At 33.7% G+C, this 18,795-nt stretch overlaps 1 protein-coding gene across 3 annotated transcripts; it reads left to right on the forward strand.

Annotated features, from left to right (window-relative positions):
- Positions 1 to 7,434: 7,434 nt before the first annotated feature.
- Positions 7,435 to 18,561, forward strand: LOC145560226 (kinesin-like protein KIN-14E). 3 transcript variants are annotated; one of them, XM_081621490.1, is made up of 24 exons: positions 7,435 to 7,823; positions 8,661 to 8,871; positions 9,819 to 9,891; positions 10,015 to 10,146; positions 10,220 to 10,458; positions 10,566 to 10,893; positions 12,205 to 12,304; positions 12,390 to 12,571; positions 12,675 to 12,790; positions 12,938 to 13,040; positions 13,537 to 13,689; positions 13,787 to 13,933; positions 14,012 to 14,224; positions 14,616 to 14,780; positions 14,871 to 14,975; positions 15,055 to 15,195; positions 15,351 to 15,545; positions 15,681 to 15,807; positions 15,898 to 16,100; positions 16,321 to 16,503; positions 16,630 to 16,725; positions 16,899 to 17,096; positions 17,268 to 17,539; positions 17,793 to 18,561. In XM_081621490.1, exons 2-24 carry the CDS (start codon positions 8,726 to 8,728, stop codon positions 17,986 to 17,988), a joined length of 3,813 nt encoding a protein of 1,270 aa, XP_081477616.1. In that variant the 5' UTR covers positions 7,435 to 7,823; positions 8,661 to 8,725; the 3' UTR covers positions 17,989 to 18,561. The 3 variants fall into 3 exon arrangements, with proteins under 3 accessions (XP_081477616.1, XP_081477611.1, XP_081477623.1); XM_081621485.1 differs by having other exon boundaries at positions 7,435 to 7,816; XM_081621497.1 differs by lacking the exons at positions 7,435 to 7,823; positions 8,661 to 8,871 and adding an exon at positions 9,064 to 9,211.
- The last annotated feature ends 234 nt before the right edge of the window (positions 18,562 to 18,795 follow it).

Genomic DNA, 18,795 nt, shown 5'->3' on the forward strand with positions numbered 1-18,795 from the left:
AATAAAGCTATTACAAACAATTTAGAGCATTAATAAAGGAATTTTCTTAGTTGACTGACTTGACTCTTGATAAGATCATAAGAAGGAAAAATTAAGAGGTGACTCTTAGCTATGAAATGATAAGCTTCTATTTAAAGATGGCAGAATATACTCCTGATATACTCTAAGCTAGAGCGGGTAGAGCCACACCAATCAGATAAATTACACACGCTATAATAATAGTTGTAGTTTTTGGAAGTTACTCAACTTTAAAATTAGTTGTATAGAACTGATAGTGGCGGATTCAGAAATAACATCGAGTGTTAATGTGTTATCATATTACATTATTTTTTATTTTAAAGTAGGATCAAATGACCTTAATTTTTGTACGTGACTAGGAATGGCAACGGATCGGATTCGGGTCGGATGTGGCTAAATCCGAATCCGATCCGTTTAATAAACGGACCCTGGACTCGGATCCAAATCCAGTCCGTTTATACGAACCTCCGAAATGATCCGAATATTTTTTTTATTTTTACTTTTTTGTAATGTTATATACCTATAATTGCTTGTATTGTCATACCAATTAAAGTATAAACATAACATATTTAAATTATAAACTAAGTTACATAACAAAATTTTGCTACAAAACAAGCAAATAATTGTCCCAAGCTATAGAGCATATGCTTATACTCTCGTATTCAGACTTGGACCGGACTCCGTCAGACTTTGCGTAGGGTCCAAGTCCGATCCACCTCCTATTCGGATTCGGATCTATTTTATCGAATTCGGATTCGGACTAATTTTAAACGGATTCGAATCGGATTTTTTCCTTCGGATTGAATCGAACTCGAATTAAATTTTCATCCCTATACGTGACTCCAATCTTGCATATACTAAAGAAATCAGTTGAAACAATAGGAAAAAAAATGACATACAACTTAGGACTTGTTTAGTACACCTTATTTTTACTTATATGAACTTATCTGATGTGGTCTAATCTGATCTAATCTAAACTTATCTGACCAAACTTTGACCTTTAAATGTACGATGATCTATAAAGAAAAAATGTATTCCCTCCCTGCCACAATACATAAAACGTTGGACATTTTTTCACTATTCATGCATTAGGTTTGACTATAGTTTTTTGCTAACATAATAAAAATATATATTATCACAAAATATGTTGTTAGATAGTTTTAATATAAAGTTTCATAATATAATGTTGAAAATAATTTTTATTAATATTTAATCATATAAAAATAAAATCAAACTAGTGCATTGCATATGCGTGTGCAATGTTTGACAGTGTCATGTATTATGGGATAGAGGCCCGGGAGTATCAACTAAGGTCTTGTTAGATTCTTCATAATGTGTATTTTATTAATAGGTAATTTTCATAAATTTTTTTATTACAAAATTAAAAATATTTAGCATAAAAACTGCACGTATAAAACGATGATCTAATCTGAATTTTTTTTTTTTTTCTGAAATAAGTAAAAATAATATAAGTTGAACTAAACAAGGCCTTACCCAGTTAATTATCTCAATCCTAACCTCAATCATGGTACAAAAACAGACAAATAGAATTAGAAATTATTCACTTCAGCTTAATTTCAGTTCCTAAATTCCTGCTCTCATAAACAATTCAATTCAGCAGTAAATCAGAACATGTCCTTAATAGGATGTCTGCTTTTAGTCTTTCACATGCTTTTCTTAAAATTGCCCAAAACTTTTTGACTCGTAGCTTTTGGAAACACTTGACCTCTTTGGTGCCTCTATTATACGTACGTATGATCTACTCCCAGGCTTTTCAATAATTCTACAGTACCTTAAAAATAAATGTTGAAAGAGAAATAAAGTTTGAGAAAGTTTGTGTTATTATTTCGATGATATATGATTTGATAAAAAATAAAATAAGAATAAAAATAGAAATAAAAATAAATATGAATTATATCCATGTATCTAAAGTTATGATCAGTGAAAAATCTCGTGAATCCAATTACAGCCAAAAAAAATCATCTTTTCTTGCATAAATATACATATAGTAGTTATTATCTGGACAAAGACCACGTCTAAGGTTATGAATAACATTTACTTGCCTGCACGTCAACTAATTAAGCTGCGTTGAATGGAACTCCATTATGTTGGAACAAATTTAACCTCTATTCATCTATTTATTCGATCACATTTTTCTTTTCCTTTGGCAAAATTAGTATAATGTACTTGTACGTACTTAACTCGATAGATTTCACATACTTCGTAATTTCATATACTCGTAATTTTTTTTGTAGATAATATCAGTTGATCATAAACATATCATCATATATACTACCTCCGTTACATATTATGTGCAACAAAAACATTGACACGACTACTATACAAAATTTGTATGTGAGTGGTAAATGGAGAGAGAAATATAAAAAAGCATGTGATGATGAGAGAGATAGAGAGAAATGACAACCAATAAAAGGAAAGAAATATTTGTTACTAATAAAATGTAGCATCTATTTTTAGTAAATGTTGCACATAATATGAAACGGATGTAGTAGTAAAGATGAATTGGTCCAACATGGAAAAGGCACAATTTGTTTCAGAAAAAAATAAGGCACCATTTTATGGAGAAACACAATAAGGCACGCACAAAAAGGTATATCCAGCTCTTGTATTTTTTTATTGCTTTCAATTAGAGTTAATATAAAAGTTGGGTACTCAACTTTGGCCTTTGTTGCCAATTGGGTACTCAACTTTCAATATTGGCAAATTGGGTATTATGACCTGCCTGAATCTTCTTTTCTGGCAAGTAACCTACACTATCAGGTTACCATATTGCATTCTATTAAATGAAAAAAACTAAAATAACTCAACCTCTTTCTCTCTCTCCTCCTTTTCTCTCTTCCTCCATTAACAAACCTCCATTTATTTTTCAATTATGCAGTAATATTTTCAACATTTCTACTTTTGATATTTGCACATAATTATTGGTGCAATTCAAAGTTTTTTTTTATTTAATTTCGCGAATTTTTTGCTGATGATCAGATTACAACTAGCACAATTTTTAGTGGAGGTAAATTTCTTTGTTTATCTATTTTAACTATTGAAGATGCAAAATTGATTTAAATGGTTAATGAGGTTTTAAATTTTAGTAGGTAGGTTGTCTGGGATAATGAATTGAAGTGAAAGGTATTTTACTTTTGGTTAATGTTTTTAGTATATGGGAGATTTTGAATTGCCATTTATGTAGAAAAAATCAACTAAACAACAAAAAAAAAATGTAGAAAAAATCAACAATTTTTTTTTCTTTGACTACCACCACAGCACCACTGCATCCACACCCCCACGAAATTCCCACCTCCATGAATCCTATGCCCACAGATCCGACCACCCTCACGAAAAACCCACAAATTCAACCACCCTCATGAAAGCCCTAAAAAATCCAACCATCTTCACGAACCCAGGCCACCACCCTCACGAAACCTAGGCTAACACCCTCGCAAAAACGCCCTCATAATTCCAACCAACCTCACAAAACCCAAGCCACGAAACGCACTCACGAAACCCCCCACAAATTCAACGGAATCCACTATAAAAACCCCACAAATTCGACGAAACTCACCTTGAATTAGTTTCTTTAAGGTCGGAGAGAAAGAAAGTTGAGCTAAAAAAGGTTGAATAGGAGAGAGAAAATTGGGGAAAGATGAATTTTTTGGTTAATTAATTCAATTGAAGTTTAATTTTTTATTTTTATTTTTATTTTTTTTTTGTTATTAATGTTTAGTAACCTGTTAACCTGTTGTTAAAGGTCAAAATTCAGGCAATACCCAAGTTTAGTACCCAACTTGCAACAAAGCAAAGTTGAGTACCCAATTTGCAACTTTGGGCAAAGTTTAGTACCCACATTTTATATTTACTCCTTTCAATTAGCCTAGGTATGCTCTTTAATTATAAATATCTTTTTGTCAAAAAAAAATAAAAAATAAAAAAAATTGTTTTCATGAACGAAAGTTGGAGTCAATTCTCATAATTTTGACTATATGGCCAAAAAAATTAATAAATACCCGGTATTATTTTAATTTTAAGGTACTATTTAACAATAAAAAACAATAAATTTACTCACAAACTCAAGCATAAACTTTTTTTTATTTGTAATTTTTTTTTTTGACATTTTACTTTATTTTTTTAACATATAGTTATACAGTACTTCCTCCGTTCTTTATTACTAGACCCGCTTTGACTTTTACACTATTCACCACCCTTCCTTTGACCGTATTTTGTGAATAATATGTAAGAAAAAATATATTTATGTATGATCTTTTTGGATTCGTCTCAATAAGTACTATCATAATATATACTTCCTCCGTTCTTTTTTACTTGACCCGCTTTGACTTTTACACTATTCACCATCCCTCCTTTGACCGTGTTTTGTGAATAATATGTAAGGAAAAACTTATTCATGTTGGATCATTTTGAATTCGTTTTAATAAGAACTATCATAATATATAACTTTTATATTTTTTAATTATGGAGAATTAAAATTATTGACCGTTAATTTTTATAATTTTAACAAGAACTATCATAATATATAACAGAGGAAGTAACTTTTATAATTTTTACTTTTGGAGAATTTAAATTATTGATTGTTAAAGTTTTACATTGACAAGCGTGATAAAAAAAACAGGTCAAGTAAAAAAGAACAGAGGAAGTATTAGAATTCCATTCGAAATTCCGAACACCAGGGCGGTAATGGAGGACAAAAGGGGGCCATATGCCAAATTGGCAAATTGGCAATTCCTTTTAAAAATTTCCAAAGTTTTATGAGTAAATTAATATTATTGCATCTCTAAAAGGGCCCCGATTATAATCATTTGGTCGTTTAGCAGTTGTTTTTACAAAAATTATTACTCGTATTATTGTTTTATTGGGAATGTGCAAATGTACCACTCTATGTTGCACAGAGGATCTGATCTCAAAAGTTAAGTTTTTATGATCATCTTATTATCATTTCTCTTCTTTATAATTTCTACTCTGTATCAATTAAATATTCTTACAAGTATATCTTACTGTATTTTAATACTACTGTCTTACAAGATGACAAATTAGATCATAAGCAAAGCTCATTTGTGAAAATGGTAGGGAATTAATCACCTCACAAGCTTAAGTCCTCTACATACATGGTGTATTGAATTTATGTTTGATTTACTCTCAATTTATATTTTTGTTGGTGTTAACTTTTAAAAAGTAATTTTAAATTAGGAATGCATAACAAATTCATTTTATTTTTGCTCCAACAAACACGAGATTATAAGTTCAACTATATAAGTGTCAATGATGACATATAATAATAGTATGATACTAGTGACACATTGACATGATGCCTCATCAAGTGCCTAATAAGTGTGAAATAACGGTGACACGTGAGGGGTGATATAGGGCCTGTTCCGATTGACTGAACTCAGCTGAACTGAACTGAACTGAACTCAGCTGAACTGAACTGAACTGAACTGAAATGAATATTTTATAAGAGAAGGAAATTAGGAGCTGAGCTGAACTGAGCTGAACTGAACTGAGCTGAACTGAACTGAACTGAACTAAACTGAACTGAACTGAACTGAATTTCAACGGAACAGAACAGGCCCTAAGTCACCATTGAGCTTCAACATAGATATGGACTTGGGATGAATTATGCTTAGTAGTGACGTTTATAGGGCCAGGCCATTTAACCAACTAATGTTCTTGAATTCAACCTAACAGCTACAAACATACTATCTAAATGTATTCATTTATTTACTCAGCTGATTTATTTCCCTTCAATTTCAATTTATGGCACGAGTAAAGTATGGTTAATAACAATCATAAGTGCACTGAGATACAAATAATGCAAACAGGAGAATCCAATCACAAGAAAGGAAAAAGTCATATTGCCATTTTGGTCATATTAAGGAAACTAATTAATTTGGTTAATGCATTGTTGATTGAGGTGGTTTATGATATACAAGTATGTTATCCAAAACAGTCTAAGTTAATTTAATGTCACATCACCTCAACCTCAACCTCAACCTTCCAATCCTTTATATAGAGTATAAAGTTTTTTTAGTTTGACATACGTGGTACAATTTTGACTATTAATATTATCTCTGTTTTCATATTAATTGTAATAAAGAAATTTTTTATGTTTTATAAATTGCATCCTTTTATTTATTGTAATTAATAAAAAACGGATATAATATATATTTTTTAGTTATCATTTGGTAGAAGTTGTATAAAATTTGATTGTTTGAAAATACATATTGAGAATAATTCACCAATATTAATATTTTACATTATAATGTACTTCGTATGATGTTACACCATGTATTAAAACATACGGAGTAGTTACAAATATTACTTGTGGAATATTGTAAAAGTCAAATAATGTGTCTCATCGCAAGAGCGGTGTAGCATCAACAATACATGGTGGACAAGTAATGGTAGGGGAGTTAGGGGGCTTAGTGTCGGTGGCAGTGGGCGGTGGTAAGCGTGGTAGAGACTAGATATAGCCATGAATTTTATCAGAAGTGATGAATTGGGGCATTCTTTGAAGCTTCAATACTTATGCTGGACTAATTACTACATACAAAACCATTTAATATACCATGACACCATCTAATCACTCAATGGTTCAATTGAGTACAAATAGATTTACGAGAGACAAGTTAGATAGGACGGGGGTGGGTATATGCAATAATGCAGTATAGAGGTGTAAATTCGGATGATCGGATTAGATTTATTTTTAAAGTTGAGTCATGCTAGATTATCGTGTCGACGCGAGTTGATGTTAAAATCGCATATTTTTCAAATTGGTTTTGAGTCGGGTTGGGTGTGATTTTGACACCTTTCATGCATACATATGCTCGTGACACATCATAGACATGTTGAAAAAAATTCATATGAAATTACAAAGTATATTTATCCATATCATTATCTTTATTTATAAACAATCACACCCATCATTTACCCTACTGTCTTCTTAACAGGCAAAAATTAGGTCAAATCTAATGGCATGTTTACTTCAACTTAATTTTACTTCAATTAGTATAATTCAGTTCAGTTCAGCTCTAATTAGTTTAGTCCAGTTCAGTTCAGCGGCTAATTTCCTACTCTCATAAAATATCCATTGCAGCTCAGTCCAGTTCATTTTAGTTGAGCTCTAATCAGTTCAGTTAAGTTTACTAAATGTAAACAGACCCTAATTGTACATATTTTTGGTACAACCAATTCTATTTCAAGTTTTCAATTTTGATTATGAGATTCACTTATTTTGAATAATCATAACAAACAAACTAACAAAATTTTTCGTAATGTATACTTAATACGGAATATCGTATGATTTACATGAGTATTCCGCATATAATATATCGTGGACCTGTGGTACAACCGATTATACATTAAAAAAAAAAAGGGGGGGGTGGGGGTTAAATTGAAAGTCATGGGAAAACGACGTCAAGTGTTAGTACCTCAAATTTAAAAATTTGAACAAAAATCCTGCAGATTCCAAACAGAGTTGGTGTCCCTATTCTCTCTCATCTGCCGTCTGCTCCCAACAAGGTGTAGTAGTAGTAGACGAACTTCTTTGCCCAGCAAACATATCCTTCCTTCTTTGCTTACTAAATTTATTCACATAATTCAACTCTCGTGACTATCACTTCTTTTTCCCTCCTTTCTTTACCTTCATTTTTTTCCCTTTAATTTTTTTTTTATTTTCTCTCTCCTCCGGCGTTCAAAGATCCCTCATTTTCTCTCTCATTTCACCAAAGGTCGACGCTTTTCTTCAATTTCTTGCTTCTTCAATCCTTTTTCGGTAATGGGTACTTTTAATTTGATCTTCCCATTTTTTAATTTTATGTACATTTGCTTTAATTCAATTACATAGTTTTCTTATATCTATCATTTGTTTTACTTTATTTTTTTGCAAAAAGATCTGTTCTTTCGCCCATTCTTGTTTTAGATTTGCTGTATTTTTCTGGGTTTTGGTTGATGATTTTTGCATAATCTATTGCCACATTTTCTGGGTTTGTTTTACTATTTTTTTTTTCAAAGATAAAAATTTTTAATTTTTTGTGGGGTTCTTTCCTCTTTCTGATTAATGGGTTTGATTTTAAACCCAGCTGAATTTTTAGTCCGGCAATTAAACCCATATATTATTTTGTCTTTGCTAGCTTTAATTTTTAATATTTTTTCCACGTTGATTGTTGTTGATTCATGAAGTTTCTTTTGTCAATTTATCATGTCTTATTCTGGGCTACTGTGTTAATTGGGGTTTTGTGGTCCATGCAATGAACAATTGAACTTGAACTAATTGCTTATTTGTTTGTGTGAGTTTGATTTTATGCCTTAACATATGATATGATGCACAGAATGACAGAATGTATCATTTCACATAGCCCTTTTATATGGATGATCCAATTCTGTGAGGTTATTTGGGTCCAATTTGTTGTAGGGTGTTATTGTATTTCTTACTGATTAAGTTGACTTTGTGCGCCCCCCAGAATTATGATATTCTCTGTGATTGTGATCCTTTTAATGTGAGTGTGCCCCATTAATGTGAATGTTAATCAATACTGATTTTGCTCAGCTTGCATTAGTTTTTCTGTCATTTTGAGATATTGGTGTTTATGATGTTCGGGGTGTGTCATAAATTGCAGTCTGGCAAGGGTTTGGGTGAGGTGAGGCTTGTGGAGCCCTTGAATGTTTGGAATTTGATAGTGAAATGACAATGGATCGAACACCCAATACTTCTCACAGTTCGAGATTCTCTTCCATTAGTGCTAATGGAAATGGATCTCCTTCCCACTCGAGTGCCTTCTCCAATGGAGATGACTATGACAGTGATGGTACAACAAACTTTGCTCCGCCGTAAGTTTCTATTTACTTTGCGACTTTTTATAATTGTATTGTATATTGTATTTTATAATGACATAGTTTTGCATTATATTGGGCTTTATATTGGTTAGTGGATAGTCTAAATTGTCTGAAGTCTTGAATGTAAAAAGTCAATCATGTAGGATTATGCTGTTTGAGCTTGTGTGCTCAACTCACATTTGGGGAGACTGCACACTTCCTTGCATCAAAGTAAAGAATTGAAGTGTTATATCTACCTTAACTAAGTTTCAGACTAGATCCTGTGGAAGTTGGCTCCATTTTTCATGCTAAGCTACTCTCTGATACCATAGGTTAATTGTATGCTTCAGTGAAGGTATAGGTATCAATCCAAATTATGATTGTGGTTTTACTATTTTCCTAATTGATTGAGCTTCAATCATCCCTGTTAATCTTCTATAAGTCATCTCCAGACTCATTTTTAAGAGATTACTCTCCCTAGGGCCTCGTTGTTCGTCCCTATCTAATGATGTGCTCTCTAAATCAATTTTGTTATACCCTGATTATGTTAACATGAGGAGCATGATATCTAACTTTGTATAGAGTCATAATGAATCCCTTTTTGGGCGTATTTGCTTCATGTTCATGCAATCTTGATTTGTATGTTAATACTGATGAAACATAATTGCAACTTTTTCTGATAGAGAATTTACAAGTATTAGTGTAGTTGTGTGTGACACTATTTGAATGCAAACAAATAATTTGGAAGTCAATAAAATCTTTAGAATGGTAGGTTTTCTCTCCATCAATGCTTAGTATGGCATAAACCTTGAATCACTTTACAACAATTTAAATTGATATTTCTCTTGCCTGAGTAACATGCCTTATAAGTGTTCTATATTCATGTGGACTCTTCGAGTTTCTGTAAATCTTTGAGTGAATTATCAGTGACTTCTGGGTTTTGGTTTTGAATATATTGACAGTACACCAATGACACTGTCGATGTCCATTCCAGCTGAACTTGCAGGGGCAATTCCCTTGATCAACAAATTTCAGGTGAGAAATTATCTTCAAAGTGAAGTGCAACATATTCATTCTTCACAATAATTATACATGAAATTAAATCTAGTTCTGTTTATATTTCTTGTATTCTCATATTGTGAAGCATGGTTTTTTTAGGTGGAGGGTTTTTTAAGAGCAATGCAGAAACAGATTCAGTCCTCTGGAAGACGTGGCTTTTTCTCCAAGAAATCCTCTGGTCCTCAGAATAGGGAGAAGTTCTCTTTTGAGGATATGCTTTGCTTCCAGAAGGTAATCTACCAGCCTTACTATATTTTTACTCTCCCTGTTACATATGTACTCAGTTCAAACAATATTTTGACAGGATCCGATTCCAACTTCCTTGCTTAAAATCAGTAGTGATTTGGTGACTCGTGCTACAAAGCTGTTTCAAACAATTTTGAAGTACATGGGAGTTGATTCTTCAGATAGAGTAACTCCAACAAGTTTAGATGAAAGAATAGAACTGGTTGGTAAACTGTTTAAGCATACCTTGAAGCGTTCGGAGCTTAGGGATGAGCTTTTTGTACAAATCTCAAAGCAAACCAGGAACAATCCAGACAGGTGCTAAATTTTCGTACAAAATGCTACTTCTCATGGACACTATATTTAATTATTTATGGTATTTATTTGCTGTTCTTTTCTTGTCTTGAATTATTCTTTGATGACAGACAGTTTTTGATCAAAGCATGGGAGCTCATGTACTTATGTGCATCTTCGATGCCTCCGAGCAAGGAAATTGGTGCATATCTCTCCGAATACGTTCACAATGTTGCATATGGTGCAAATGTAGACCCTGACATTCAGTTGCTTGCTCAAAACACTTTGAATGCTTTAAAACGTTCCATTAAGGCTGGACCTAGGCAAATTATTCCTGGACGAGAAGAGATAGAAGCTCTTTTAACTGGTAAAAAGCTTACAACAATTGTGTTCTTCTTGGATGAAACCTTTGAAGAAATCACCTATGACATGTCAACAACTGTAGCAGATGCGGTTGAGGTATGCCATTATGTTAATGTATTTAAATTTATCCATGCAATAGTGTGAAATTACATATTTGGGAGAAAGTCTACACCAGCCTTCATGAATGCTGTGTATCTTGTAGGGTGTTAGCAATGTTAACTGGGCACTAGGTTGTTTCTGTGTTGTTCACAAGCTGCCAATATATAAAATACTTCAATGCTGGTTGCTACGGATTACTAAGAATTTGTTTATTGGTTCTTTGCTAGTATGGTGGTAAAACCTGAGGTGTTTCTGTCTTGTTCACAAGCTTTAGGGTCACTTGCTCTCCCCCGATCACCCCCCGTCACCGCTCTATTTTTTTCAATGGAACCTCAGTTTGATTGCTGGACTAATTTCTTAGGTTTCAGAAAGAGGAATGATACAGGATGGATTTAGAATGCAATTTTTGTAAACACCCTTGGGGTCATTTGCAAGTACTTCATCAGTTCATCTTGCTTTGTTCGATGAATGAAATTATCAAGCAATTTCTTCACCTGACCATCTTCCTCATGCTTTGTTTTCCCAACTTCACCTAATATTTGTTTTTCACTTGTACAGAATAAAATCGTTTGCTTATTTGCTCCTTTTTTTTCGTCAAGACAAAAGGTGGTTTAAAAAATTGACCTACCTCCATGACTTTATTCGTTTGTATGACTTATTTTCATAGCATATTATGAATGCAAGGCTGCTTAGCTTGAGATAAAAAATTTAGCAGCAATGAAGGTTGTAGCAAACCTTCCCATTCCATACATTGCTTACTTGCTTGTAGAGTTTGTGTTCAGCATACTGCTCATGCTCTTCAGGCAGTTTCGAGTACTAGGGAAGTAGGGATCATGGGTATTTTTCCTGTATTGCACATGTTATCACTAGAAAGATATGTAATGAAACCCTTTCCTGACCTGTCAGAGTCCAATCCCCCCCCCCCCTGCAGTGAAAAACTTTGATGATATTTGTTAAGTCTGCTCCATTTTCGGGTTTGGTTTGCTCACGTGATTTGTTGTTCTTGGCGAAAACTGAGGAATTGCTTAATTCTAATTTCTATTTGTTAGAACATGCAGATTCCAAATTTTTACGGAGTATTTCTTATGAATGTTGCTGCGACTAGCATTATCCTTACCATATTCACAATTTGATTACATTCGTTAAGTCTACCTCATTGTCGGAATTAGTTCTTTTGCGTATTATATTATTCTTGGTGAAAAATAAAGAATTGCTTAATTCTAAATTCTATTTGTTAGAATTTGTGTGTTCCAAATTTTTAGTTCTTATGAATGTTGCTGCCACTAACATTATCCTTGCCATATTCAGGAACTTGCAGGAATCATCAAACTCTCTACATACTCTAGCTTCAGTTTGTTTGAGTTTCGCAAAGTTGTTCCAGGTTCTAAATCAAGTGATACTGGAACTGGTATATACTTTGATCCTGGTGATAGCCTTAAATAATTTATTCTTTTCCTAAATGCTGACCTTGCATTTCCATTGCATTGTCACAGAGGAGTATATTGGGTTAGATGAAAACAAATACATTGGCGATCTCCTTGCGGATTTCAAAGCAGCAAAAGAGCGTAGTAGAGGGGAAATCTTGCATTGCAAATTGGTTTTCAAAAAAAAGCTGTTTCGGGAGTCTGATGAAGCTGTGACTGACCCAATGTTTATGCAGTTGTCGTATGTTCAAGTATGTGACTTGCATCTATCATAAATGTTCAAGCTTCTGATAAATGGTTATCAAGTTGTACTTTGAATACTTATAGAAAGTCTATCGAATTTTTGTGCTGCAGTTGCAACATGATTATATATTGGGTAACTACCCTGTCGGAAGAGATGATGCTGCACAGTTGTCTGCTCTGCAGATATTGGTTGAGATTGGATTTGTTAGTCACCCAGAGTTGTGCACGTGAGTATATCATGTTTGATGGTTGTGAACTTGCTACCCAGCCCTAATTCCCAGATATACTTGAAGTTCTTAATAATTATTTCTCTTAGGATGAGAATGTTATATGTATTTAGCAAAGCATTGACAGTTTGGTGGGTGTGTATGCAGTGATTGGACTTCACTTTTAGAGAGATTTTTACCAAGACAAATTGCAATAACCCGTGCAAAGCAGGACTGGGAGGTGGATATTATTTCTCGATATCACTTGATGGTAAGAGTCAAGACTTTGAAATTATTTTTTTTTATCAAGAAATAAACCCTATTTCCATGGTTCAAAAAAGGGGTAAATAGTACTGTAGTTTTAGCCGCTGTGATTTCAAACTATCATTGACTTTAAAAGCTCAAATCCTCTTCCGTTTGGTTTGGACTCTGTTTTTTTGGACTCGCACACTCAAAAGACAACCACACATTCATACATGTACACATTTATTAATGTTTGCACCAAAGAAGAATATTTATACTTATTTAATGTTGAAAATTTGCCAGTCTTTGATCACTATGGTAGAATTTAGTTATCTTTCATATTGCATAAAACTTAGAATGTCAATGTTATTTGTTATATGGTGCTGAACGCTTACATTCTTTTAACGTTGTTTGAAAACATTATTTGATTCTACTGTAAGTTGGAATCGATTTATTAATAAAGGGTCACAGGAGTAAATTCCATGTTAGATGCAATTAAAATTCAAGTGCTGTGTTTTTTACAGGATAAGTTGTCCAAGGAAGATGCTAGGCAACAGTTTTTAAGGATCTTGAGACTGCTTCCCTATGGCAATTCTGTATTTTTTAGTGTCCGTAAGATTGATGATCCCATTGGCCTTTTACCCGGGAAGGTCATCTTAGGAATCAACAAGCGTGGGGTATGTCGTATGTTCTAAAAGAAATAACTTTATATGGTCTTGGCCATTTTTTTTGATGTCCTAACACTCAACATATCAATTCTTGTTACTCCTACAGGTTCATTTTTTCCGGCCAGTTCCTAAAGAGTATTTGCATTCAGCGGAGCTGAGAGATATTATGCAGTTTGGTAGCAGCAATACTGCTGTGTTCTTCAAAATGAGGGTTGCTGGTGTTCTCCACATCTTCCAGTTTGAAACTAAGCAGGTTACACATCTCCTCTTATTTGGTGGTTGATAGTTGATTTGGATTTTTACTGTGCACTAAGATTTACACACAATCCAGGGTGAAGAAATATGTGTTGCTCTTCAAACGCACATAAACGATGTAATGTTGCGACGCTATTCTAAAGCAAGAACTGTTGCCAACAATGCAACAAATGGAGAAGCTCCCAACAGTTCTAAGCCTCCTGCTGCTACTCCGACTGCCGAAGCTTATGAGAAGCAACTTCAAGATTTGTACAACTCTATTGAAGAATCTCAAAAGCATATTGATCAAGTATGTGATTCCACCCACTTCTTTTTTGTTGTATATATTCTGCTTCAAAGTTTGAGGTATTTTGATAGATTTAACAGGTACCATCTATTACATGTAGTTGTGAAAAAAATATATGGGGATAGTGAAAGGATGAAGCAGTGCTTTCGTTTATGCATTTGGCTTTGTTTGCTAGAAAATCAGGATGGAAAAGCTTTAAGCTCCAAAAGCTGTAGAAAAGTCACAGAACTTGAAGTTACTGAAATATGGAAATTAAATTATGTGTTTTGGTAGAAATGTTGCTGTACGTTAGATAATATGGTTTATTAATTTATTTTTTAAAGTGTGACAAGGAATCACTAACTTAAAGTTGAAGGATATGATTGACACTAATCAATGTGCTTGTTTATTTCAGTTATCAGGAGAGTTAAAAGAAAAACAAAAGGTAGAGGAGAATTTGCAAGAAGAGTTGAGTGCCTTGAAAGAATCCTTAAAGATTGAGAGGCGAAATGTGGGAAAGATGACTGCTGAACGTGACAGGCTGAGCTCCTTATACGATGAAAAGGAAGCTGCACTTCAGGTATGCAGTATGCTTCCTTTCTGTTTAACTACCTGCAGCTATGATGTACTTTTCCTGTTTCATTTTTATGATATAATTTGTACTGTCCAGTCAGCAGTGATGGAGAAAAATAGCCTGGAAGTGAAATTAGCAAAGCTCAACGATACATTATCTGAGCAAAATGCGCAGCAGGACTTGCCAGGGGCAAATAATCAGGTAAATAGGACACTTTAATTGCACTTATTCATAGCTTCTTGCATTACGTGCATATCAATAACTGATCATGTTTAAGCAGGATTTGTGTAAAATACAAGATGAGTTGAGAGTGCGAAGTGAAGAATTGCATCGTGCTGAACTAACAGTCAAGAGACTTGTAGAAGAGAAGTTATCGATGGAACAAAATATTCGAAGGCTTGAAAGGAAACATACAGAAGAGGTAACACTATTCCTTTGGTTTTGGTTCTTATTTTTGTGCTCTTAGACATTAGATACTTAGTCCTACAGAGGAAGTAACACTATGCCTCTGATTTTGGTTCTTCATTTGTTCTTGTTGGATATTAGATATTAAGTCATATTGCTACTTGATTTCAGAATGAGAACGTTGGGAAAGATTTTGAGAAAGAACGACAAATCTTGAAGCTTCAAATCTCTGAACTTGAGAAGAGATTGGAGGGGATGAAAAATGATTTAGAGATCGCTGAATCAAAACTTGAAGCCAAAGAGTCCGATCTGTCTGTCTTACAAAATAATCTGAGAGAGCTAGAGGAACTCAGGGAAATGAAAGCGGTAATATATCTTAATCTGTTGAAATTATTAACAAGTTACCTCTACATGTTCTAAGGTCTCCTTCCTCATTGCATAATTTTGTTCAGTTGTGAGATGTGTAATGCCTTGAAGCTGTATATTATTGCTTTCTTGTAGGATATTGATAGAAAAAATGAGCAAACTGCTGCTATCCTGAAAATGCAAGCTGCGCAATTGTCCGAGTTGGAAGTGCTGTATAAGGAAGAACAAGCAGCAAGGAAGAGATATTTTAACATGATTGAAGGTGTTTATTTAATGTTAATAGACATCAATTACACTCTGCTGATAAGAGTTAATATTGATATGTATTGAATTGTCATTTTACTTTGTACAGACATGAAAGGCAAGATTAGAGTCTATTGTCGTGTAAGGCCACTAAGTGGTAAAGAAAAGACTGATAATGAAAGGAGCATTGTCATAAGCTCAGACGAATTTACAGTTGAACATCCATGGAAAGATGAAAAGGCAAAGCAACATATTTATGATCATGTTTTTGATGGAAGTGCGACCCAAGACGATGTTTTCGAGGATACCAGGGTAAGTAATGATTAGTAAATGTACCTTTTATGTCAAGTGTTTTTTCATTCTTTTACAGTGTATATTGTTTTCTTTGAATACATGTTTTCGTTTATTTTAAGAAAGAGTGAGTTTATGTAATCTCATGTGTCTGTAGTCTTCTGGTGATTCAGCATGCTAGTCTTAAAGTAACACAACATGCTATCAAGTGTTGACTATATGAATTTCTAATTTTATGCAGTATTTAGTGCAATCTGCTGTGGATGGATTTAATGTTTGCATATTTGCCTATGGTCAAACTGGTTCCGGAAAGACATATACCATATATGGAACAGAAAGTGAACCTGGACTTACCCCACGTGCCACGTCGGAACTTTTTAAAATCTTGAAAAGAGACAACAAGAAGTTCTCATTTTCATTGAAGGTATCCATCTTGCTTTGCTGTATTTATCATTACTATTTTAAAAGTATTAGTTTATGTCTGAAAATATTGTCAATCTATCTGAAAAATTTTCAGCCAATACTAAGGTTAATAATAAATATTGTGTAGGCCTACATGTTGGAGCTGTATCAAGATACATTAATGGATCTTCTAGTACCTAAAAATGCAAAGCGATTGAAACTAGACATCAAGAAAGATTCGAAGGTAATTGTGTTAAGAGAATACTGCACTAGCGCACATTCCCTTGTTTTACTCATTTCTTGTTGTTACTTTTGTTGTATGTCATATATGGTTTTATTGTTACTTGACTATAAAAAGTCTTTGTAACTTAATGTATTAAAACTGTTTTGGTACTGATAGTTTCAACATTGGTGTAGGGGATGGTAAATGTTGAAAATGTGACTGTTGTACATGTCTCTACTTACGAGGATTTGAGAAGTCTTATTCAGAAAGGATCTGAGCAAAGACATATATCAGGAACCCATATGAATGAGCAAAGTTCAAGATCTCATCTTATACTTTCAATTATCATTGAAAGTACTAATCTTCAAACGCAATCTGTATCTAGAGGAAAGGTAATGACATCACCTAAGAACATACAAGTATTTATTTTACATGTGTGAGTTTTATAGCGTATTAGTGGTGAAAATTGCAAGGGATTTTCCTCCAGCTAACTTTGACTGTATTGCTGTTTCTACTTCTATATTTCGTATATAATTTGTTAATGTTTAGTTCAACCATTGCAGTTAAGTTTTGTTGATCTTGCTGGATCTGAACGAGTGAAGAAGTCAGGGTCTGCAGGTAGTCAATTGAAAGAGGCTCAAAGCATCAACAAGTCACTTTCGGCTCTTGGTGATGTTATTAGTGCATTATCAACCGGCGGGCAGCATATACCATACAGAAATCACAAATTAACAATGTTGATGAGTGATTCTCTTGGTGGCAATGCGAAGACACTGATGTTTGTTAATGTGTCTCCTGCTGAATCGAATTTAGATGAGACCTACAACTCCCTAACGTATGTTCCACCTTTACATGATATGTTTTTGCTCCTTTTGATCGTATGTCTTCTGAATCACATAATAGAAAATAATTAAAAAAAAAAGGTCTTTGGTGTGATTTTTGTATAAACTTTAGCATCAACCAATGATTTAGAAGCTGTACTACTAAAAATATAGGAGACTTCAGACTTGTCCTTGACATGCTATAGCTAAACTGACGTGTCATTTGATTTTCATATGTTTAATTTTCATTCTATGCTTCAATTCCAGGTATGCATCTAGAGTTCGATCCATTGTAAATGATCCAAACAAAAATGTTTCCTCAAAAGAAGTTGCTAGGTTGAAGAAGCTCGTTGCTTATTGGAAGGAGCAAGCAGGTAGAAGAGGGGATGACGAAGATCTTGAGGAGATCCAAGATGAAAGACCAACACCAAGAGATAAATCTGATGGCCGTCATTCCATGTAAGTTGTATATCTTGTTACCTTGAAGATGGACGAGTCAATTTTCCTGAGCCGGGGATACCTTGGTTGAGCTTTAGGAGTGCCTTGTGTTCCTCTATTGTGGTTGTCTGACAGAGTAGTTGTAGATCCATGATGCCATTGAACCATCTTGCTCTAGGTTTCATGTATGTCAGTCTCTTCCACTTTCAGGGCTTTGGTGGTTATGCGATGATCATCGAACTGTATAGGCAGAAATATGAAATTTGTGTATATTTTTTGTTACTCTTCTTACATTAACATTTTTTTTAATCTCGCCTTTATTGTAATGGTTAGGTCTTTTTAACAGCAGGGAAGCCTTTGCTTTCTGTCTCGATGTTATTCGGGAGTTTTACAGTTAGGAAGATTAGGAGGTAGTTTATACCTATATTTCCTGGCAAACCAAGGTTTTCCTTGTTTGTCTATTTTTAGATCTTGGGGAATTTTCATTTCCCTTTATGAATGATATGACGTTCGTGTTGAACGTTCAATCAAAGATGTATGAATGTTTTGTACATATACTTGACCAGTATCATTTTCATCTTTGCTTTCGTTTTCAATATTTACGAAATATTTGTACTTTATTTTTATGTTAATCTGATAGATGATAGTGTTTGGAAAATTGATTTTGGTATATAGGGTGCCATACATGGCCTTTAAATTACAATGACGAATTTTTGTTAAAACAAATGTTACTTCGTAGTATTGTGTATGGAGTATCGAACTATTTGCGAGCAAAATGTTTACTATGCACCCAAATGTATCATCCTAAATTCCTAACAAGTTACCGACAGGC

Source organism: Chenopodium album, chromosome 1, assembly GCF_948465745.1.
Source record: "Chenopodium album chromosome 1, dcCheAlbu1.1, whole genome shotgun sequence".
NCBI lineage: Eukaryota > Viridiplantae > Streptophyta > Magnoliopsida > Caryophyllales > Amaranthaceae > Chenopodium > Chenopodium album.